The sequence below is a fragment of the Macaca thibetana genome, chromosome 8, assembly GCF_024542745.1.
Source record: "Macaca thibetana thibetana isolate TM-01 chromosome 8, ASM2454274v1, whole genome shotgun sequence".
In the NCBI taxonomy this organism is placed as follows: Eukaryota; Metazoa; Chordata; class Mammalia; order Primates; family Cercopithecidae; genus Macaca; species Macaca thibetana.
The window spans coordinates 64,047,428-64,072,983 of record NC_065585.1 but is presented as its reverse complement, the minus strand read 5'-3'; the positions used below and the strand labels follow the sequence as shown (position 1 = coordinate 64,072,983).

The 25,556-nt window shown below is 42.0% G+C and overlaps 1 protein-coding gene across 3 annotated transcripts in view; it reads right to left on the bottom strand.

The window, feature by feature from the left end:
- The window catches only part of ZNF704 (zinc finger protein 704), a 299,359-nt gene that overhangs the window by 235,523 nt on the left and 38,280 nt on the right, over nucleotides 1–25,556 (bottom strand). Inside the window, exon 1 of one of the 3 annotated variants that reach the window (XM_050802229.1) lies at nucleotides 15,246–15,582. The exons of 1 other annotated variant lie outside the window; for it this stretch is intronic. Coding sequence is in view for 1 of the 2 variants with exons in the window: in XM_050802228.1 (XP_050658185.1) it covers nucleotides 14,195–14,698 (504 nt within the window). In the remaining variant the exon portion in view is untranslated. Of the gene's footprint in view, nucleotides 1–14,194; nucleotides 15,144–15,245; nucleotides 15,583–25,556 lie in introns of those variants that run through there. One more of the 3 variants, XM_050802228.1, reaches the window with a different exon arrangement.

The window sequence follows — 25,556 nt, the reverse complement described above, 5'->3', positions numbered from 1 at the left end:
TATTTCTCAATACATTAACCTGAGAGGCCCTTAGTTTTACACTGTGTTCTCAAGGACATGAGCAACCTCGGGGATAAGTCAGCAGCGACTCCAGGTCTGTCCGACAGGCAGACTTTCACTCCACAGAATGACTTTGACTATGCCTTCTTCTACTGGATGAGTGGAAATAAGCCTGAACAGAAAAGCGACACAGAGAGGTTAAAAGAGGTCAGGGTTGGTGAAAGGACCAGACTGAAAACAGTGAGAATGAGGCTTGCATATATATACATATATTTAAGAATTTCTGAACCAAACCTTTAATCCTGGGTCATTGGCTGATTTTTACACAAGAGTCATCCTTCACTGGATAAGGCTAAGGCTACACTACACGTGCACACACTCATGCAAAAATCCCAAGACACTGTGGGGCAAACAAGATTGTAAGAATGAAACCTTTGTTTTCATCCCATGCTGCTGGGGATGTATATTTGAAGCACACACACTGGAACTTAACCTTTCAAACCTCTGTACTTCTGTGTGGCTTTCAGATAAAACTGTAAACAAGAGCTTCTTTGTGGTGCAGGGCCAGCCAGCATCTTCTGCTGCAGTGGTGATAACATAGTCTGGGGAGCTAACAGAGAAGGGAAGATTTGATGGACAACACATGAAATCAGTGTGTACTTACCTCGTTGACCGCTGTCTCTGTGTTGAAATGGGACAAGTGGAATAGAACACACTGGGTGATGTGTGCCTGACTGTGGGTTCAGTCTTTCCAAAATCATCCCCCTTCTAGCTTTTAGATTTGTCTGAGCCTTATAGAACTTCAAAAGTTGCTGGTTTAGTGACTGCCACATAGTCTAGTTTGTATAAATATAACGTGTTGATCTTTCTCCTGTTGTTTTGGGGTATTGTTTACCAACATTTTGTATGAAAAAAATACCAAAGATTTTTGTCAAAAGATTATGCACCACACAAAGGATCTGATTTGTAAGCCTTGTGACCCTTTTACACAAAGTGGGCATCTTTACCCACTCTCTCATTATGCTCCTTCCCTTATTTCCTATATTAGACAAGATCTTCTGTCCCAAAAACTTGACTCCTCTCCTACTTTTAACTAAAACGACAAGATGCACGTACATACTGAATTCTTGGGGTGACTCCAAATTACAAAAGACTTGCATTAAAAATATGAATAAATCAGGAACTCTGTAGCCTTCATTTCCAATCCATACCCCAATGGTTGAAGTCCATTCCTTATTGTGTTTACGTCAAACACTTTTACTGCTGGATTTGTATGGACCAGGTCTGTTTACTGCTCTCAAATCCTAGAGTAGACAGAAATGAGAGATGGGTGGTGGGGGCAGGAGGAAGTCTTCCGCTTAGAAACTTGAAGTGGGTGACTAAGAAATGAAAGAAGAATGTCTATCCAATTCACTCAGGGACTCTTCCACTGATGCAAGAGACCAATGTCAAAGCAGCCATAAGACTGTCTAGTAGCATGCAGATTGAATGTAATTCAGCTCTGTTCACCGCTAGAATCCGAAGCTTTATCTTGAGTTTACAAGAAGAAAGAGTGAGGAAATAAAAGGAGAACTTGTCTTTGTCTTTTATTTCCCCTTATTTCTGAACTGCAGAAGACAACCCCCTTGAGATCTGATGACACTATCACTGGAGTATATTTACTGGATGTTTGATTTTGCTGTATTGGATTCTTCCTTTCCCTTACTTCCCCCAGTGTTTTCTAACACATTTACCCTCTCCTTTCCTCCACTTCTTTTTTTCCTGAAAAACACAATGAATGAATAAAGTCTTATTGGCACCGAAAAGCCAAAGCAACTGTGGTTGCATGCTAATGGGTACGGCGTTTCTTTAGGGGTGACACAAGTGTTCCAAAATTAGATTGTGATGATGGCTGCACAACTCTGTGAATATACTAAAGAACACTCAATTGTACACTTCAAATGAGTTATATGGTATGTGAATTAAATATAATAAAACTGTTGAGAGACAGAGACAGAGAGAAATGTAGCACTGCATCTGTAGTGTTCCAGAGCTCAGTCCCAGTCACCTTCCCTTCTCTACCTGCTGTACCCCTTGGTATGCTCCCTCAATCCCGTCACTTAAATATCATCTAGTGGCCCCTGTCTTCTGAATTTCCATTTCCAGCTCCATCTTCTCCACTGAATTCCAGCCTTCTCGACATCTCCATTTGGAGGTCTAACAGGTATGTCAAACTTAACATGGTTAAGACAGAGATTTTGATTCTTCTTTCAATCTGAATCTTTTCTTCCTCCATACAGTCCCATCTCAGTAATACACCACCATCCACAAAGTTTACTAAAGTTCAGTAAAATAGCCATGTGGTTGAACAAGATAGAAAAAATAACTTTTTTTTTTTTTTTTTGAAGACAGTTTTACTCGTCGCCCAGGCTGTAGTGCAGTGGTGCGATCTCGGCTCACTGCAACCTCTGCCTCCCAGGTTCAAGCGACTCTCTTGCCTCAGCCTCCTGAGTAGCTGGGATTACAGGTATCTGCCACTACATCTGGCTAATTTTTTGTAGAAAAAATGACTTTTTCAAACAATCAAACCATTAACTTGTAAATGAACTTAACTAAGATCTTTGAGGTATCTCACTTTAACACATAAAGCTAGACATAGTTTACAAACAATGAAAACTATATCATTCTATCGTAGTTTTTAAAATAAAGATAATTTTTCCAAATAACCTTGTGCTAGAGTGCAAGAAAAATTCAAATGACAAAAATCAATACAGGGAGTTGAGAAGACCTATTTGAATAGAGATCTCTTTTAGGTCTCTTTTTTGAATCAGAATAAAGAGCAAAAAGGGCTGGGTGCAGTGGCTCACATCTGTAATCCCAGCACTCCAGCACTTCGGGAGGCCGAGGCAGGCAGATCACCTGAGGTCGGGAGTTTGAGACCAGCCTGGTCAACATGACGAAACCTCGTCTCTACCAAAAACAAAAACAAAAACAAAATTAGTCGAGTGTGGCGGCACATGCCTGTAATCCCAGCTACTTGGGAGGCTGAGGCCCAAGAATTGCTTGAACCCAGGGAGGCTGCAGTGAGCCGAGATCGCATCACTGTACTCCAGCCTGGGCAACAGTGAGACTCTGCCTCAAAAAAACAAAAACAAAAACAAAACAAAAAAAAAAGAAGAAGAAGAAGGAGCTAAACAAATGGTTGTCACTCAGCAGATGGCTAGAAGCACATTTTCAGAGCCTCTTGAACATCCACCAGCCACTCAGGTAATAAGATATGCAAACAGAGACCTTGCTGTCTTTCTGTAAACTCTACCTCGGGTCATATCAACCCTTCAAGTGGCTCCTCCCCTACTGTCACCTCCTCTTTCCCACACTAAGATGCCACAGTGTTTGTTCTGTGTTTATGTAGGCTCAGTTGTCCATTCCCCCCCTTTTCTGAGAATTTTTACTGTAACTAATATATGATAAAACAAGACTACATTTTTTCAAATAGGTACTCTTCAGATATTTATTTTTATAAATTCTAAGATCCCCTTTCTAATATTTCCACTCTTTTTCTAATATTCTGTTACATTAGTTTTGAGTTAGAAGTCTATGAACCTGACAATCAAAACATTTTCAAAAACTTGCAAAAAATTGTTAAAAATTAGAAATTAGTTCCTGTAAGCACTTGCAGCTGAGTTGCAAAGTGTGCAAAAACTACATGAAAGCATTTATGACAACCTATGAAAACTATTTCACATTGTTTTAATTTATAATTTACTCCAAAATATTCTTTATCCTTAAATTTCTATTGTGGCTTAGGTACCAATTCCAATTATTTAAAAAAATCTGTTCATCCCAAATGTTTTCCAAAATGTTTGACAAATATCTGTCATTCGGTATAAAATTCTTCATATATATATTTTCAACAGAAACTGTTCGATTCTTCTCTGAGGATTATTTTACACATCTATAAAATGGGGATAATAATATCCACCTCTCAAGGTGATCCAGAAGATCAAGTAAGGTTGGCCATGAGGGCCTTCTATTAGTTACAATGCACTAAATATTGGGTAATATGGAAATAAACGTCGAACAATATCCAATTAATAGTTATTATACATGGTCTCAGCATTCACAAGTGCTTAAATCCCTTTACTTGTAATAGCAATAGTGTTGACAGAAAATGTATCAGTCCTAGAATCCTGGTAAATTTTATGTTCTTTTCATTGAGACTCTCCTGATAGTTTCAATCTTTTTTCCTCTAGAACGTGAAAAACAGGCCAGGCGCGGTGGCTCACCCCTGTAATCCTAGCACTTTGGAAGGCCGAGGTGGACAGATCATGAGGTCAGAAGATCGAGACCATCCTGGCTAACACCGTGAAACCCCGTCTCTATTAAAAATACAAAAAATTAGCCAGGCGTGGTGGCGGGCGCCTGTAGTCCCAGCTACTCAGGAGGCTGAGGCAGGAGAATGGCATGAATCTGGGAAGCGGAGCTTGCAGTGAGCCAAGATCGCGCCACTGCACTCCAGCCTAGGCGACAGAGCAAGACTCCATCTCAAAAAAAAGAACGTGAAAAACACTATTAAACACACTTTCCTGGATATAAACACCTTGTGAATTTCTGCTCCCGTGGCGCTTTTAGATTCTGTTATAATAACACTTCCCACACTCTCCTGTCTTCCACATTAGACCCATCGTGGGTACTGATTTATTGAGAAAGGTAGTGTTCTCTACTAGTTTTTAAGCTTCACACACAAGAATGGTATTCACAGATATACAAGTGAAAATTTACCACAGGAAATACTCCCTTTTTTAGAAATTCAATATTGAAGAGTTATCAGTTTTATGAGGAAAAATATGTCAAAGCTTCTATGACCCACTACAACACTTTAACTCTCCTTTGTGCTTGTGAAATTCACTTGAAAACTTATTTCTTTAATTAAGCAGTTTTAGTTATTTATCTCAAGGATAAGACACTTATCCATGCCTTTCCTACCAAGAAAAGAAATTGTAAATCAGTATTTCCCAAAATGTATCCCAAAGATGCTCTAGAAAAAAAGTCTGATAAATATGTAAATATCACAATCTATATATTCACTCTCTTAGAAACTCAAAATGGCCCTTGGCATATATAGCCAGCAACTTTTTTATAGATATATGTGTGTTATATTACTTGTCCAATTTCCTCTATGTTTGAAATATTTTATAACATAAAAAAACTGTATCTCTACTTTCAAGTGGAATTTCCCGAAGTCCATTAATTACCGAGCCCTTTTCTCTGTGTCTAGACATCTCCCTTATAGTGGGAGCAAGCAGATGTGAGTTTAGAGGTACACTCTGGGCCACCCATTTCCATCTACCCAAAAAACAAAGAATGATTTATTCACCAAACAAAATTACAAGTCCAAGACACCAACGCACAGGAGGGTGGCAAGGGCAAACCCACGCCTTGGAGATTCCAGCCACGTGCAAATGAGAGGTAGAAGGTGACATCACCTTATTTCCACAGCAGCTTTAAGAACTATATTCAATGTGTGTGGTAAGCCTCTTCCCACCTACCCTTTTGGATAATAGCCAGGTTTCTCCAATATAAGAGCTATAGATCTGAACAAACTGATGCACATAAGAGATAGGATGTCTCTGTCCTCTTTGCACAAGTAGATAAACGACTCACAGTTCCTGAGCTGAAAGGGAAGATTAAAGCTCACCACATATTATGATGGAATACCACAGAGTTCAGATAAACGGGGTCACTTCAGGAAGTAGCTCTCTGAAATGCTTTGGTAGCATTAACAAGGAGGTTGTAACAGTCAAAATAACTGCAGGATTTTGGATCCTTGAGCACAGTTTTACAAATGTTTCCTTTCTGAAACCCAAAACAAAATAAATTGCCATCCATATCTAATTTCAGGAGGTCTCTGGACCATATTAAAAAACAATAGCCAATGATGGAATCATATTATTCCAATTTTATAGATAACATGAAAGCATACAGTAAGTAACTTGATGTAGCCATGCAACAAGTGAGTGGAGAAGCTAGAATTTGAACCCAAAGCCTATGCCATATCACTTCTTGATCTACAGAGAGGTAACAGTTGGGTGGGGGCAGCTGAGAGGATCATCTCCTTTAACTCAGCCTATTTTCTCCCATCTCACTGATGCGCCAACAATGAAGGTCACATTTATGAACTAAAATTATCCTTTCTGCAGGTTTTATCAGATGGTATTTCAGGGTATACAACCTTTTAAAACACTGTGTTTAATTTAAACTGTTGGAGCACTTTTAATATTCACTTATTTCAACTAGCCATCTACAATTAGTCTGAATCAAGGAGATATGACTTTCATTTAACCTTCCATTATGACAAGAACATATGTAAAGCAAACGTTGTCACCGGTGACGGTCAGGTATGGCACGGAGACCTCCCATGGAGCAGTGCCCAGGCAGCACTCTACTACTTCTTTGCTCCTCAAGCCTCCATGGTGTTCTGCAACATGAACAAACCCCCTTGTGTGTTACTGCAAAGTCCTGACTTTCAAAGAGAGTCTGAACATTACAGACTCTCCTTGAAAACTCTAGAGTCAAGCTTGCTTCCTACATATAAATTATAACTCTAGATTTTTCCAAAACTGTATCTTCAATGACGTGTAAAACTTCAATCGTTCTAATTCTATGAACACATATTTCAGAGTTATATTCTGTTCCATTTCATTTAGTAAATAAGAGCAACTAGAGTTATTTGCCAAATTCAGTGATCTAAACTCATCTTTTGACCAGCTATTCCAGAATCACCTCCTAGCCAAACCACAGAATCTTCTTCATATGGATCACTTGGTTACAGTTGTTTTAAAGGTATATTTCAAAGTTACATCTCAAATTGTGGTAGCTAAGAAAAGGCTTTGGGCAGATCTAATCTTGATCTCATTAGGGATAAAGAGGAAAAGCGACTTCATACCTCTTTACAGACAACTTGGCAGGAATGTGTTAGAATGTGGGCTCCCTGAAAGCAGAAGAAGGCCTATTTACTGTTGTATCCTGTGTGTATAGCAGGAGCCTGGTAAACAGTAGGTCTCAATAAATATCTCCTAATAGAGGGAATGAGCAGAAACACGGACAACACACCCAAAGAAAATCATCCATATTTCAACAACGTAGAGTTGGCTAGTTATGAGGGTCTCTAAGTATTAACAAATATTTCAGAAAGTCTAATGGAAATCATGCATTTACCTTAAGATGAGATGGCACAGGGCAACTAAAAGTCAAGTTTGCTTGACTTCTGCAAACATTGTATCAAGTCATTGTAACAAGGCTGATTGTTTCATGCACATCAGAAGTTTGGATGTTATATAATGACATGGGGAGGGAAAGGCTCCCTTACTCCTCTAAGTCCCTCTTGCAGGGAAGGATACGTTAATCTAACTGGGACAGATTTACCAATTTTAGAAGATCAAACCCACATAGGGCTGTGGCTCTCTCAGGCTCTGTTAGATGGGGTATCACTACGATGCCCAGGCTGGCCTCGAATTCCTGGGCTTAAAGCTCCCAAATAGCTGAGACTACAGGTGCACCAGGCCTGGTTTGGCTCCCCCCTACTAGGGGGGCAGAGGGTAAGCAGATTCAGGATAGGGCTTGATTTCTTGCTCGTTCTCTTCTTTTCTCTAATGCTTGTGTTATGGGGCCTTCAACGGTCAACCAGTAGTAAAAATGCTGGTGAAGGAGAAGAGGCTCTAACAGTTGACTGGTAATGACATCTTCTAGGCAAATTTACTATCAGCACCCCACCAGGGACTATGGGCACTCACTTCCCAATGAAATGGGGGTCTTTTCTCATCTGTTATCCTCTGTGTATACGTGTCCCTTGGAAAGCTCACAGGGAGTGGGGACTGGCCCAGGCAGGATTCACAGAGGGTTCCACCCACCACACCACAGCCAGATGTAAGTCCACTGCTAGCTGAGGTACTTTACAAAGGATAAGTATTCCAAAAATAGAAGTTAATAAGCAGTAAGTAGTAGATCACTTCAGAAAATTGTGGATTTTCAACCCACAACTCTAAGAGTGTGAGCTGTAGATCATTCCTGAGCATAAAAAACCAACCCAGAAGTGAGGACAATAAATTGGGGTTGGCAAACCAGGGCACAAATCATGGCAGCAGCAAACTTGCTAGCAGCCCCAGCTGGACCAGGCATACCAACCTGCATAGAGTCAGTGCCCTCGGTGGTCAAATGAAAGTACTGGATTACTAGATAGTGTCTGTTTGCCTTCCAACTCCAGCAGTCTACAATTCAATGAATGACAACTCTGTCTGGTATCTTAAGCATATGCCTTTTGCTTGAGCCAACAAAGACCATTTGCAAGACACATACTTGTTAGCAAATTGGAATTCAGTGTTTGCTGCACAGTTCCTGCCAAAGGCTTCTTAAAGTCATCTGATATTCAAGAGATAGTCTAATAGACGTGTTAACCATCCCCGAAGAACTGGCACAGATGAAGCAGATTCCATTCAATTAATATTTATTGAGCACTGAAAGTGGTAACTCTATCATATATTATCTCATTTAAAAGCCTTTCTTCTCCAGTTTTTCAATAGTTAAAATCTTGGTAGGCTTCTAGCAGTCTTTCGTGTCCAAGCGTTTCATAAGTTTATTACACCAGCAAATTATCAAACCCTCTAGATTCTTGTGTTCTTATCTCTAAACTGCTACACAGGATTGCAGAGCACACTCCTGTGCTTGTTATCTCAACCTAGCTACTGTTTTCCCTTCACTGAGTACCAACATTGCATCCTTTTTATGTTTGACAGTGCCTTTGTTTTTTATCTGTTTGTTTGCTTGCTTGTTTGTTTGTTTATATTCTGTTTTTTTGGTAGTGTTCCTTATACAGGGGCCCAGGGACTAGTTGGTGGTAGGCAGGGGAGTGGGGAGGGGTTTGTGTGTTCAGGACTGTTACCACTGCAGATAAATGTTTAAGCTTCTTTTGATCAGAAATTGAAAACCATGTAATACAAAGTTTCTCTTATCTCATTTAAAGCCCATATTAGTATATATTAGTATCAGTTAGAGTAATCAAACAACAAATCTCAAAGACTTAGTAGCATCTATTTCTGTTTCCTCAGTCATCCCAAATCTTCCTGGAAATAAATGGGCACACAAATCCCAATAAATACAGAAAGATGCCAGTTCAGTGATTAGAAGCACAGGCTATGGACATGAGCCCATGCTTCCCACTTGTGACCACATACTGGAATGTGGTATTTCACCTCAACTCAACATCATCAGATGGAGAATGGGAGTCATACTGATTCCCAAGTCAAAAATTTTCATAAGTTCCTCCTTCACATAAAGCATTTAGTAAAGTTCCTGCCTCAAAAATACCCAACAAATACTTGTTTGTATTAATATTATTGTGGAACCCAAATTGTCATGGATTTCATTCCCATTCTTTTATTGATTTTTTTGGCTTACCCTTTGTTTTCTCCAACCCACTGACACATGACTTTTCTACCTTCCCTCACTCCCTCCTGCCCTCACTTTTCTTATATCACTCAGTCTATCATTATACACTTGCCAACTCTTTCGACAGTAATTCCATCTCTTTCTTTCTATTGCTCACCCATCAGGCTAAACCCCACCTCTGCTGAATCCAGCCCTCCACTTTCTCTACAAAAGGCAATGTAGTATAATGCATATGGGTGCTACCTCTGGGGTTAGACTGTGCAGGGTTCAAACCCCTGCTCTGACACCTAACAGCTTTTTATCTTTAAATAAGTTGCTCATCCCTTCTGTAGAATGAAGTCGATAACAATAATGCCTGACTCACGGATATGCAATGAAATTTAAATGAGACTATACACTTGGATTTGTGCTGACCCTGGTAAGCGCTCAATACATTTAGCTGGGATTATTTTTATTATATTACTATACGCAGGAGACAATGGAATAAAGTTGGGAAAATCACATACCCAGACAGACGACTTGAACTATAAATGTGGAATCACAAACCTCAGTTGGGTCCTTGATACTGTCTGGCAACTATATTCATTTCCCTAGTACATTTGCTCTCAATGCCTTCAGCTTTTACTTTAAATCTTCCTCACCCTCAGCTGATGACCTTCCTTTCTGCTACATGGAGACAACAGAAGCCATTAGAAAACCACTATCATCTGATCATCACCCAGTATAGAAAATGTACCCACATCTGGACTCACGTTCTCCATCTTCTCTCCAATCTAATGGAGGAAAGTTCCCAAGGGCCGGCCCTTTATTGGGTTTCAGGTTCCCTCCCTAAGGCTTTCCAAGGACTTTCCTCCTGTAGTTTTTTTCTCTTTTCTTTACATCTTTGGTTCCTTCCTAGATGACCCCTCAATGATCCTCACCACCTGGTGTTTATACCCTAGTAAAATTCCCTCTCCTTAGGTTGTGGGTGGAACCTGTGACTTACTTCTAACCAACAGAATATGGCCGAGTTGCTGGCCTATTCCTCCTGACTACATTGCATCATGCAAGGCTCCATCTTGCTGGCAGGCAGGCTCTAAGATTCTCCTTGCTGGCTTGATGAAGTAAGAGGCCAAGCTAAGGAGGCCCATGTGACAAAGAACAGTGGGAAGTAGGGAAGGGGTGAGGGAGAGCAGCTCTACAAGCTGAGAACAGCTTCCAACCAACAGCCAGCAAGAAGCCTAGGACCCTCAGTCCTACAGACGCAAGGGAATGAATTATGCCAACAATCTGTGTAAGCTTAGAAGTGAATTATTCCCTGGTCAAGCCTTCAGATGGGAACTCAACCCATGTAATACCTTGATTGCAGCCTTGTGAGACTCTTCACAGCAAACCTAGTTAAGCTGAGCCTAGACTCCTAACTCTAAGAACTGTTTTAAAGCAAAAAAATATCTGTAGTAAATTGTTACACTACAATAGAAAACTAATATCCCCTCTTCCACATAATTCCCATGATGCTCTAGTCACAACACTAGGGTCTACTGTATCCCATCTATTAAAAAAAACCTAGGCCATAGGCTTTCCAGCTATTCCTCCTCCTCTTTGTTCTCCTTTCCAACAAACTTGTCAAAAGAGTTTTTCATGTGTCCCTCTGTCCTCACCTCTAATCAGCTGCTTAGCCTACTCTAAGCACATCACTGAAACTTCTCTTGTCAAGGATACTAGTAAGTTCCACCTTATCTAATCCAAATGAACATCTCTCTCTCTCTTTCTTATTCTGTATCTCAGCAGCATTCAACACAGTTCCTTACTCCCCACCCACTTTTTGGAACTACTTCTTCTCTTGGCTTATTGGACTTTACATTTTCTAGTTTTCCTTCTACTTATTTGGCTGCCGCTTCTCCTTAGCGTTTGCTGGCTTCTCCTTTTCTGCCCAAACTTAAATAGTGCTTTGCCCCTGAATCAGGCCCCAGGCTCTCCTCTCTCAGCCCCCTGCACTCCTTTTAAAGCCCCCAGGCTTTACAGGACATTAACACACTGATGTCCTCAAATTCCTCCCACTATCTCTGACCTCTCCTATCCATTCCCCATCTCACCACCATCTGCCTAACCACACCCTCCACCTGGTTGTCCTCAGACTTCACATGCACAAAACAGAAAACTTGATTTTTGTTCTCTAGGTTTTCCTAATCTCAGTAAATAGTACCTTCAACCAACATTTACATCATGGTCTCATCCTGGATTCCTCCCTTTCCTTCATCACCCATCAACCAACGCATCCACAAGTTCTTGTAGGCTGATCCTCACAATAGATTCTGAATTTGCCCACTCCTGACAATCTCTAACTCCAAGCTGCCCTCCCCCTCCCTTGGTCTGCGTAGTGACAGCCACCCAACTGGCCTCCCTGCCTCCACTGCTGTCCTCCACACAGCATGGATCTTTTGAAAACTACAAATCACCTTGTAAGACTTTATTGCTTAAAACTTTTCAAAGACTTCACTACCCTTTTAAAGGGCCCACCAGGCTCTCTTTGTAGGGAGGGACCTCCCAGCCTCCTCGACATATCTCATACCTACCAAGTTCCAGCCACACTCACCCTTTTCTCCTTCCCACCTCAAGACTAGTAACTGCTACTCCCTCTGCCTGGAAAGATCTTCCCATGTGAAATGTCTCATATCTCAGGTCAAATGTTCCCTCCTCAGAGAGATCTCACCCACAGTAGCTTTTTTTTCTTCCTTTGAAACTCTAAGATACCATGATTTTCTTCACAGGACACATCACAATATGAAGTGTTATTCTTGCTTATGCATGTACATCTGCATCTATGTGTCTGATTGTTGCTATGATGCCTCTCACTAGATGTGAGCATCAGGAAGGTGTCCACTGCTATGTTCTACGATAGCTGCTAGCACATAGTAGGTGTTCAATAAATATTTGTTGAATAAATGAATGCATGAATATATATGATATTAACATTCGTATATGCATTATAATAAAATTATCTAGTGATATTCCATTAGAAAATCTCTTCAGATATGGTGTCTTTAAAAGAGTATTTTAAAAAGATAAAATTAAACCTCAAACGACTCAACATTCTGCGTAAATTTCTGAAAAGTTGTGGGCAAATGAAAGTGTTATAAAATGAAGCCCATTTTAAAAGAATTTAAAGGAATTTGGAAATGTGAAAAATCTTTATTGATCAAGTGAATTATCACACTCGTTATTCTGTTTTTATGGATTTGAATTTTTTTCCTATATTAAACTTGTTTCCATCACAGAGCATAAATTATTATTGTTTCTATCACAAATTCTGCAATCACTATTCAAACCACAAGACACACTTTCAGTACTTCTGGACAAAAATGCTATGGAGTCACTACTCTTGTTATTCAATGTCACTGACACCATGTGACTTCACTTCAAACCCAGATATATCCTGTAGCCATACAATGCAGGCTTTTCAACAGACCATGGTAATGAATGCGGTCACGGTTTGGATTTCAACAAGCAGCTGTCAAAAACTATCATCCTAAATGACTACTTGCTGAAAATTTCTCACTCCCAGAGCTGGTACTTCCAGGGTGGTCTAGGAAATAAATTTCTGCCCACATCTACTCTGGGGCTATTCTAATTGCCGATGTTCAACATTTCTTTGGAAATGCAATGTCAAGTTTTGAGGAGCTTTTTTGGTGAGCATCCAAAGCTTTTTTAAATGGTCTCTATTAAGCTCACTTGTTCATGAATTTTTTTTCTTCCTGAAATAGCAATACCTTCTGAAAACTCCACTAAACAGTTATTCAGCTGATTTTAAGAACCATTCTTAAGAAAAATCACTCATTCCATTGCTTACCACTTGCTGCCCTCAAAACTTCTTAGCAACATACACCGTGCATGAACCTCAACGTGGTTTGCTTTGTCCAATCGCATGCCTGAAAGCCCAACCAGTCAGTTGTGTAATAATAAACCCCTTATCTCCTGAAGATACACAAACGGAAAAATCTCTCGGCGCTTCAGTGCACAGGGGACTCCGCTAGAATTCTCAGCAGAAACTCACATCCATTTTAAACGCCACCCCACCCCCTTTTCCTGATTTCCTCTTTTTTCCTCATTTGCAATTTTGAGGAGGAAAAGAAAACCCAAACGCTAAACGATGTCGAGTTTAGCGACATGGGAGGGCGAGGGTCAATGCCAAAAACTGCTAGCAAAATGCATGTGGAAACCGAGGGCTTGGTTTTTGCTGTGCTGGGTTTACCGGTTCTCTCACAAGCGCCTGTGATGGAAACTCATCAACAATTGTTCTTGGATGGAAGAAGGGGCTTGAGAGATTGACAAGAAACACCTCTTTCTAGTTTCAATAAGCTTGAACAGCCCTCAAAATAAGGAGAAGGGGATACTCCTTCCTTGGGGGAGAAAAAAATCTCACTCTCCCCTACCTCTCCCGTCCCCACCGGGCACGAACCGGCGCCTCCGTGGTCCCATCACCCAAGTTCCCCACCCCACCAGGGAGAAGCGCCCTTTCCCAGCACCCACACCAAACAACAAACCCGACCCGGCCTTTGAGGAAAGGGGGAGCGGCCGCCTGGGAGAGACGCAGGGGCCCGAGGCGCAGGCAAATCAACAGTTCCTCGCGCTGCTCCGCGCGGCCGCCCGCGCCGCCTGACACACCCCTCCCAGCCGGGTCTCTCCCAGGCGCCGCTGACCGGCCTCGGCCAGGCGCCTCGCCCCGGGGCCCGGGCCCGCCCCCCTCCCCGAGCCGGCGGGTCCCACACGCGCCACCGCGCCCAACACGCACCTTTAACGCGCCCCGGGCCGGGCCCTTGGGGGCTGCGCGGCCGGGTCCGAGGGGCACGAAACGCTCCTCGCCGTCCTCGTCGTCTTCGTCGCCGTCCACCACCTCGACGACCACCTCTTCGTCTTCCTCTTCCTCGTCGTCATCCTCCTCCTCCGCGACCCCTCGGGGCTTCTCCTCCACCCGCCCGAGCCCCCTCCGCCGCCTGCTCCCGCCCTCCTCGTCCTCGTCTTCCTCCCCCAGAAGCAGCAGCACCGGCGACGAGGCGGCTGCGGCGGCCCCGGTGGCCCGAGGGGGGCCGGTCCCGGCACTGCGCGGCGGCGGCGGTGGCAGCGGCGGCCTCCAGCTCTCCGGGGCGGGCGCCGGGGCCGGGCCCGGGACAGGGGGCGGGAGCCCGGGTAGGGCGGCTTCCTTGGCGGGCGCGGGCGCGGGCCCGGCCGGCTGCAGCGCGGCGCCCCCCCGGCGGCTGCCCAGGCTCGAGCGCTTGGCTAGACGCCGCGCCTGCATGCCTGAGCGGGGGGCTGCGGGCCGCGGCGCGGGGCCGGAGAGTTTGTCACCTCCTCTTCCTCCTCTGACTCCGCCGGTGGCCGCTGTGGCCGCAGGGCCGGGGACTCGGGGCCGCAGGGAGCTGCAGGAGCCGCCGGCCAGGACCCACGGCTGCCACTGGCTGCAGAGGCGCGGGCGCCGCCTTTGCTGGACCGGCCGGCAGGGACGCCGGCGGCCGGCGGCTACGGCGGGGCGGCGCGGCGGCCGCGGGCGGGGGTGGGTGTGAGCGAGCGGCGCGCTGCCGCCTCCGCCGCCGCCGCCGCCGCCGCCGCCGCCGCCCGGGAGCCGCGGGCCGCGCTGCGCTCCATGCGGCCGGCGGCCGAGCCCGCGCGCGCCTCTCCCGGCCCGCTGCGCCCGCGCGCTCCGGGCCTACAGCTGCCGTGCCTCGGCGCAAGCTGTTTGTGTTGTGTGTTTTCCACCACCGCCCCCCTCTTCGCGAGCCATTCCTCACAACCCTCCGGTCCCCACGCTCAGACAAAACCCGGACTGGATTTTTTTTCCCCCTTACCCACAGTCTCCGAAAGTCTGGCGCTTCGAAGCAGTTGGCCCTGACACCAGGACAAACGCTTAACCGCAGCCCATTCTTCCCTCCGGAGGGAGGGGAGTAGACTTCGCTAGAAGTAAGGTTGTCGGTCAAAGTTAGACTTTGAACGTAGAGATTTGCTACAAGTCATTTTAATGGTCACTGATGTGCATGGCAGCTGCTCCTGAGCTTGTGCGAAATCAGGAAGGTGTATCAATCCGAGGTTTGGGATGAATTCCTAATAATCATCAGAGTCGCTTAGATTTTCGAAATACTGTTTCATGAGCGATTGTCTACCAATCTCACACTCTGAACGCACCACTCTAGGCCTTGCAATTGAGCTGCCCTGGCTTTGTGCTGAGTGTGTAGGTCTTTCAGCTTTTACTCCTGCTATTCTACCTTGAGTGCCTGATTATAATGGCTGAATTCCAAGAAGCTTTCTGCTTGCACTGTCTGATCTGTAGACTCTCTTCTGGCATTGTTCAGGATTTTGAAGAAACAAATGGGTGGGGATTCAAGATCGTTTGAGTTGGTTACTTAAGAAATTAATAGGAAGTAAGACCAAATCTGGAAATCAAGCACATAACATGACTAATTTAGCCATTTTCTGACAATTTTTAGGTGTGATAAAGAAAATATATTTGCTATTTGGGGTTAGGCTATGTAGTAAGTCGTATTTCTTTTTTTATTATTTAAATTTTATTTATTTGTTTTTATCGAGATGGAGTTTCGCTCTTGTTGCCCAGGCTAGAGTGTAATGGCATGGACTTGGCTCACTGTAACCTCCGCCTCCCGGGTTCAAGCAATTCTCCTGCCTCAGCCTCCTAAGTAGCTGAGATTACAGGCGCGCGCCACCATGCCCAGCTAATTTTGTGTTTTTCGTAGAGACGGGGTTTTACCATGTTGGCCAGGCTCGTCTCGAACTCCTGACCTCAGGTGATCCGCCTGCCTCGGCCTCCCAAAGTGCTTGGATTACAGGCGTGAGCCACCGCGCCCGGCGGTAAGTCGTGTTTCTTACATTCAAGTCATACCCCCAATTCCATTCCTGTGGAGGAGGACTGGGGAGGATCTTAGGCATCAAATACCCTGGTAGGCACCTCCATGGGGCCAGAATAAAAGGTGTATTCGCCTTCAGCTAATTATTGTTGGACATTTAACATCATATGCTCTGTTAGATACGTGGAGGGGGCTCGTTAAATGCTCACTTATGGTGTCTTCCAACTGTTGAACAGGAATGATGACAAAGATTCTAAAATGAACTTTTTGTTCTCCCTGAATCAGATTAGCTTCCTGATGTACCTATTTCAGGTGATGACACTCTCGTTATAATCATTTGAGCCCAAAATAGCGGTATCATTTTAACTCCCTTCTCTACCTTATCCCTAGAGGCAATTGCCCACAACAAGTCCAACCCATTGTTCTTTCTGAAATGCGTTTTGAATCCACCCCTTCCTTTCCATTCCCAAAGCTCTTCTAGCATTTTGTGACTTCAAAAGTGAAAGTTTCTAACAGTTCCACACACCCATTTTCTCTCCCACACACCCTCCCTTTCCCTCCTCAGACACCACCACCAGATTTATGTTTCGCAAACCCCATTTAGATCACACGATTTTCTTGTTGGACTTCATATTTGTAAATATTCTGTTCAGGAATTCAGAGAGAAGAAAACAGAACATTAAGAGATGGGAGTGTCTGATCAAAGCACGGAATAGCAGGGACCAGCCAAAAAGTTAATAATCAGTATCAGCTAGAGTGTGCAAAGAATGAAGAAAGGTCATTAAAGTGGTTTCGTCCCAATTGGAAGAAATTTAGCTTCGTTGATTCCGGGAGATGATTTTAGAGTGAGGCAGCAGGGTCTTTCTCTGGCTGTGAAAAGGAAAGATCAGGGGCAAGGGGTGGGCAGACAGGTATGGAGAAGCAGGTGGAGGAGGACAAAGGTGTGAGGCAAGCTGGCTAGTAGTTAGGCACATGGTCTCAGTAGCACCTGTGTCCGAATCCAGGCTGTGGAACTTGCCAGCTTTACTTTTACTCATCCTCTTTCTGTGCCCATTTCTTTATCTGTGAAATGGGGATCATAGTAGTAAAGTTGTTTTGCAGATTAATGAGTTAATAAATGCAATCAGCTTTCAAGAGTGCCTGAGACAAGCAAGGGTTTATATGAGGGCTTATCATATTAAACATTGTAATGGTAGGTAAACAAGGTGGCTTGGGATACTCTCAGAGAATAACAAGGTGGCTCTCTTTTAAGTAAGCTCAGTAATGTCAGTAACTAGCAAAATGTGCTTTTAAAGACCAACAACTTCTTGTCAGAGGACCATGGTCAGGCCAAGGATATAGCTTTTGTGTCTAAAATTGCTACAGATGAAAGAAAGTAAATGTTTTCCTGAGAACCTAGAGGAAATACAGAGTTAAATGAATTGGTGATTGGCATTTGTGACTTAGTGGAAGATGATACACTATTATACATTCTTTTAAAATTGCTGTATATGCTTTGAAATCAGCTTATTGTTTCTCTTAGGCCACTTCAATAGACCACATACACATCCATTCCCTGGCCCCACATTGCTGGAAAGACTGCCTCTGAATGGGGGAAAAAAAGAGCTGACATTCGTTTTCAAACCATTAAATGAAGGCTAATGTCACAAAAGAGGTTTCACCCAAGCTGGACTTTGAGGGATGAGAAAGATCTGTTCAGGCAAGGAGAGCAGCATTGTCTAGGCAAGTGCAATTCACTGAAGACCACCCTCATTAAATCAGAGGACATTTAGTGGGAATAAAATAAAATTACCTAAATCATTAGGAATCAAGAAAAGATCTCATGATATGGGCACATGACACACTACATGCATGACATGCGCTCAGAAGTAAAAAAATACCTCATGATGCCAAGCAAGTGGGGAAGAGTCATTGCTGCTTCTTTCCCCCACATTCACTAAGTGTAACACATTGTTTTCTTCCAAAACTGGGAGCGCTTGTCACTCAGGATGAGAAAGTGTGCCTCTGAGCCATGGGGTAAAGAAGGAGCCCCTCCAGGACAGTTGGATTGAACACATCCTCATCTAAAACATTTCATCGTTCATTCTGCGTGGATTTGCTGAGTCCTGACAAGTTCCAGGTCTTGTTCTTGGTGCTGGTGTGCAGCAGTGAACAAAATAACCCTCCCTAGGGGAGGGAGCAGACAACAATCAAAATAAGTGAACAATATGATTTTGTGGAGGCAGTAAGTGTCTATGTGAAAAAGTAAGAGAAAAGTAAAGCGAAGGAGGGGTAGAAAGTGCTGGAGGTTTAGTATAAAGAAATGTGCATTTCAAAGTGCATTTCTTTATATTAAAACAGACATAAGAATAGCGTGAAGTTTATTGTGAACTTTGAATGAAAACTCGCAGCTGTGGACTCTGTCTTCTTCTCGCAGATAGAATCCATTCTCCCCTACTGTCCGCATGCTTTGGTCGAACAGTTTGAGAAGCACTGGTGAGGAAGAACAAGAGTAAGCTTTGGAGTGAACGTCACTCCGTAACCACATAGTAGCTGCCTGGCTCCTGTCTGGTTTCTTCAGATCCTCAGTGATTCTTAAACCTTTGAGTTCTGAGCCCTAAAGATACCTAAAGCATTTTTTTTACATGTAATGAAAAGAAAGAGAGAGAGAGAGAGAGAGAGAGAGAGAGAGAAAGGAGGGAGGGAGGGAATCAGGCTCAATTTGAGATTATGTTCAGTTATTTTAAAATTTAAGATTCAGCAAAATAATCATGTTTCCAGAATCATGAGGTATAACCATAGCCAGAACAGAACATACAACAAATTTGTACCCACTAGTGGTGGTTCTTTTTTGTCCTTGTGAAACTTTAATAGTTGGATTTGTTGAGATTAGTAGCTCCTTTTAAAAATTATTTTAAAAGTAAAAGTAAAATTTTGCCCTTTAAAAAGGTTATGAAAGTAAGATTAGCTTAGTTTTTCCACAGTTCTGGGAAACTTAAAAATGATTTCATTTGATGACTGTCATCCCACCGTATGAAAAATAGATTAAGGTTAAGAGAATCACTCGTCTATTACAACCTTCAGGCTGAAAGCCTGTCTAAGTCAAGCATAACCTCCACCCAGATAAATGTTTCTTCCATGAGCAATTAACTTAAACTCTCTTTCAAAACATACAGTACTTTCAAAATACTAGTTCCTTACAATACCTTTCAAAGACTTAGGTGTTTTTTTAGTGAGTGTTAAAATGATAGCATTGCCTTCTTTTTTATGTAACACCATTTACTGTTTCAGTAGGTGCAATTTTGTCTTTGTTGTTTCCTGATCAGTTTAGTCATCTCATATTGGCACTTGAGAGGCAATAAATAGAACGCTGGACTGAGATTCCAGAGATTTGAGTTGAATCATACTATGGGGATTACTAGCCATGGAACACTAGTTAAGTCCCCTGATGTCTGCAGAGTTGACAACTCAAATATGAATGAGTTGTGCTCCCCAAGGAGCTCTTTCATTTTAACTCCTGAGTTCCATGATATAAAATGTCAACTTGAAGTCTGTTTTAAGATTAAGCCAAATACCCATTATTAAAATCCACAAATGGAGTCTAGTGTGTATGTTAAGAAATGCATGTCAATTTTTTTTTTTTTTTTTTTTTTTTTTTTTTTGAGATAGAGTCTCACTCTGTTGCCCAGGCTGAAGTGCAGTAGCTCAATCACAGATCACTGCAACCTCTACCTCCTGGGCTGAAGCTATCCTCCCACCTCAGCCTCCAGAGTAGCAGTGACCACAGGCATGCAACACCATGCTCAGCTAGTTTTTGGGGGGTTTGTTTGTATTTTTAGTAGAGGCAGGGTTTCACCATGTTGTTCAGGCTGGTCTCAAACTTCTGGGCTCAAGTGATCCACCCACCTCGGCCTCTCAAAGTGCTGGAACTGGGTGTCTCTTTTAAGCCAATTCTAGGTGCTGTCTGTATCTTAGGACTGCCATCTCTGTTCCTAACAACATCACCCTTAATTTCATGAGCCTTCCCTGCTTTGTTGGGAATACAGCAATTATAAAATTATGCATTTTCTTGCTACCTTCTTATTTTGCTAGTTATTTCTTCAGTAATAAGATGCCTAACAGCCATGAACCAAGTAGTTTCTATGTTTTATTATTTGTATTTACCTCCCTTTCCACAAAGTGATAATTGTTCAATCTAAGATATATAATTATTTCCTACTTATGGTATTTTCATATCTCTGAGGCTTTTCTCGCCATCTTCCTTTTCTTACAGCTTTTTTTATGCAGGACCCTTCTGGTGTCAGTAATTGCAATCCTACTCACACTAAAGAAAAAAAAACAGGGCAGAAGAGGAATTTATCAGCTTGGGTAATTCAAGCACACATGAACCTGAGCTTGGGAAAATTAGGTGTGGGGCCTTAAGTGATGCGTGGTCCTCTGTCATTTTGTCTCTCTCTCTCTCTCTCTCTCTCTCTCTCTCTCTCTCTCTCTCTCTCTCTTTCTCTTTCTCTGAGTGTGTGTGACACTTATTTCATTATCTGGCTGACTAGAACCAGATCCACAGGCAGCTCTGGCCACACACTTGTCCACCTTGTGAGCAGGTGCAGGGGAACTCTTTGCTATGTGCATCAGCTGGAAAAATCCCAGCGAATGATTTTTGGATGGCCAAGTCCAAATCATGAGCGGACACTTGTGGCCAAAGGTGGATGGCCATGATGGATGGCCTGCACCAAACCATGTAGTTAAAGAGAAGAAGAGTGATGACTGTATCGAGCAGAAAAAGGCCACCATATGTTATAAATATAACCAATACTATCACAAATCTGAAACATACAAACTTGTAGAAAGGATAAAAATCACATCTAACCTCCCTACCCAAAGATAACCCCTGTAATTGTTTTTGGTATATTTATTTTCATTTCTTTTCTATGCATCATCCTTTTTGTCTCACATTATTTTTCCACCTAGTTTTATAATGAGAGATTTTCTTTCACACATGGTGGTATATAACTTGTAGATGTTTATGGAGCTAGTAGGGTAAAAATAAATCATAAAAATATTAGCAGAATATATGCGTGAATATTTTTATAACCTCTAGGGAATGATAGCCATTTTAGACTTGATACCAAGTCAGGGCCCTAGCACAAAGGTGATATAGGATCACAAAAAACTTGTAGACTTTTTCACAAAAGACACCATTAAAAAGTTTTAAAGTAAGTGAAAGATAGAAAATATTATCAACATAAAATCAAGAATTAATATGCAGCAAAATGCAAATAATTCAGTGTTATTAAAACACTTAGATATAATATTTGCTTACCAGGCTTGTAGAAATTCTAAAGCTTTCATACTATTCAGGGTTACTGAGAGTATGAGTACGCTGTTGTATGTATCCATCACATGGCTGTATTCTGCTGCAGGATCTGTCATGCTTCTCAAAGACTCAGGTTTTGTTTTAGTGAGTGTTAAATGGTAGCTTTGCTTTCTTTTTTATGTAACACATATTAACTATTTCAGTGTGTGCAATGCAGTTGCCAGTTGAAACCGGCAATTCCATTTCTAGTTATTCATCCTAGAGGAACACTGTGCCTAGTGGCACAAAGGAATACAGAGAGGATACTTATTGCAGCACTGGTTTTAATAGCAAAATATTGAAAACAGCATAAATATTCATCAAAATGAGAATGGTTTAAAAAGAAGTCTTTGATGATGTACGAGCCACTATGCAGCCACTACAAAGAGGGAAGTCACTGTGTGCTGAAAGAGAAAGGAGGAAAGGACTCATATATTTTTAAGTGAAGAGAACAAGCTATAAAATACTTTTTTATAACATGATCTCATTTGTATTTAAAACATCCTACAAAATATACTATATACATCTATTAATACATAGTGTCATTTCAGATGGATCCAGGGAAGCCTCTATAGGATACCTGCTAACCTCTAGGGAGGTGAACAGGCTTCAGGGAGGAGGCAAAGGAAGTCTCCCATTTTCTCTATTTTTTGCCTTGTTAAAAAGAATGGGCAGGGCACAGTGGCTCATGCCTGCAATCCCAGCACTTTGGGAGGCCGAGGTGGGCAGATCACCTGAGATTAGGAGTTCAGGACCAGCCTGGCCAACAAGGCAAAATCCCATCTCTACCTAAAATACAAAAATTAGCTGGGCGTGGTGGTGGGCACCTGTAATCCCAGTTATTCGAAGGCTAAGGCAGGAGAATCACTTAAAACCAGGTGGTAGAGGCTGCAGTGAGCTGAGACAGCGCCAGTGCAGTCCAGCCTGGGCAACAGACCGAGTCTCTGTCTCAAAAATAATAACAATAAAAAAGAATGTATTCAAATATTACAGTTAATTTAAACATAAAGAGAAAAAACTCTTCATAGCAAAATTCTTACTGCAGAACATTGTGTCAAGCTGTGCGATGATTTCACCACATCTTGCTATGTAATATAGTGCTGCCAGCCTTTGTACAGAAAGTATTATACACCTTTTGGATTCTTTCCTTAGGATCAGTGCCAGAAGTAGAATCAGTTGGTCAAATAGTATGCACATTTTCTCGATACCTTTGACTAGATGGCTTAATGAAAGAGTTTGCTGCAGTGTGCACTCTGAAAACCACAAGAAAGTGGCTGGCGTCCTGCATGCTCGCTTACTTTAATCATGTCTCACTTTTTCCATCATTCTCTCCCTTGCCACTTTGACAAATGTTCCATCAAATTTTATTTTGTTTTAATTTTTGTCTTTGATCATTAATGAAAAACATAGTTTCCCATGTGTTCAAGTTTTACTTCCCCTTCTGCACATTATTTTCTTATCCTTTGCCCATAACTCTGATAGAATTAGAGTTTTTCATATACACTTGTGTGAGCCCTTGACGTTAAAAACCCTATTGCCATATGTTCTGCAAGTACTTCTCTAGCTTTGTTGTTAAATTTCTTCACATTTTCTTCTCTAAATCTTTAGGTTTACCTATGGGCCTTTCTTTTCCTTTCTTCATTGAACTTATTTACAAATTATTCCTGTTTCCCACCAATGTTTGTACCAATGACTTCTGCTAGACTTCATCCATTATCATTTACCATCAATTCCTATTTCCTTTTATACATTTACCTGCAGCAAGGCTTCATTTCAACAACTATTTTTTTACTTGCTTATGTCACATCATAATTTCTTTATACTACAGTCATGTGCTATTGCTGGGAAGAATTCTTAAAATTTAGTTTGCAGATTTGATTCTCATTTACTTAGTTATTACTTACATGCCTTTCTTTCTGTGTTTTAGTTAATAACCCTTAGTTAATCCTTCTATCCTAATAGAAATATTTCTAGGCTTAATGGCTGGGTGTGGCGGCTCATCCCTGTAACTCCAGCACTCTGGGAGGCTGAGGCAGGTGGATCACCTGAGCGCAGGAGTTCAAGACCAGACTGGGCAACATAATGAAACCCTGTCTCTACAGAAAAAAAAAAATACAAAAAATTAACCGGGGATGACAGTGCACACCTATGGTCCCAGCTAAGGAGGCTGAGATGGGAGAATTGCATGAGCCTGGGAGGCAGAGGTTTCAGTCAGCTGAGACCATGCCACTGCACTCCAACCTGGGTGATAGAGTGAGACACCCTCTAAAAAAAAAAAGAAAAGAAAAATATTTTAAGGATTAAATAATAATTAGCATAATACCTCTAATACGCAATGCTTTCCAAAATACTAAACCTAGCCCTTTTAATGTATTTAACATTAATATAAATGTGAGCATACAAATGGCTCACCTGCTAGAACATTCTGCAGTGATGGAAATAGTCTATATCTGTGCTGTTCACTAACAGCAGCCACCAGCCACATGCAGCTACGGAGTACTTGCAGTGTGCCTACTGCAAATAAGGAATGGAATTTTAGATTTTATTTACTTTTAATTAAAGTATGAATAGCCACATGTGACTAGTGGCTATCATGTTGGATGGTGAAGGCTCAAACCTTCCAAGGGTCATTTTCTACTTTCCAGATCCATTTTTAGGTAGATCTGACTGAGAAAATTAAAAAAAGAGAAATCACACCCAGGATACTTTGCTGCAAATCCAAACTACCATAACTATGTTTTTTCTCATCTGTCTACCTAATTTTAAAAATTAAATGTTTTGAATTTGAGCTTATTTTTAACAACTCTCATTTATTACCTTCATCAGGTTTCCAATTAGGGTATTTTCAGGTTTGATGACAGACATCAAAAGCTCCTAATCTATCCCCTTTGCCTCCAGTGCTATTTTTATCTACACCATTTTAGTTTCTATGTTTGTTATTTTATTCTCAAGCTCTTCCAGGGGAAGAAGTACCTAAATTAACCCCAGCAACCTATCATGGGAGTTTTGAAAGCCATAAAATAGAATGAGACATCAGCATATGCTGATATAAATACCACTGGGATTTCTTAAAAGCTAGTCATAAATTTCTTCTTGTTGTTATGCCTGTTAATATGAAAAAAAAATGAGAGTGAGACAGAATTTTGTAAGAAGTGTAAAAATTCCTCAGTACTTACCATACTTGCCAGGATAAAGAATTTTCCTTAAACCATTGTAGATATACTGTCCTTCCAGTCGACAAAGTGCAAGGATGAAGGAGGGCTGGGGAGGGCAGCCTTGATTACCTTACATTTCTTTCACTGTGGATGCAGAGGTTACTTGCAACATTTTTGTCACATTTCTACAAAAGCTATGGTGGAGCTGTTTGTTCCATCATCTCCTCCATATAAACCCCATTATCCTCATGCCCCCAGTGGCTCCATCTATTTATCTAGTCACAGCCATCCTGCCACCTGATGTCTTGCTTCCTATGGCCACACAGCAGGCAAAGCTGGCTTGGCCGAAGCTAGAATTCCAATCAAAACCTTTATTTCAGAATAAATACTGTTTCTCCTTGCTGCTTTCCAGAACTTAAGAGGAGTGAGGAGAAGAAAAATAAAGAGAAACAGGAGAAGAAGAAGAAGAAAAAGGAAAGGACAAGAAGAGTGACCAGTAAGAAAAACACAAGAATAGTCTTGCCTCTTTGCTAATTTATTATGTTACATATAACAATCTACACATCCACAAAAAGATTTTTCTCTATGTATTCTGTCGCCACTTCCCTTACTCAGTTTTCAGTGCAGAGAGGAAATAGCTAGTGATGATCTTGGATATAAAAATAATGATCCTTAATATTTGTTTCTGAATCTTTTCCAATAGGTTTTCAATACAGAGTTCCAGCCACCACACCATGATCATTTTACCTATGTTGTTTCACAAGGTTTTTTTCTACATTATTCTACTGTAAGTGATACCATGTTCTCGTCAGC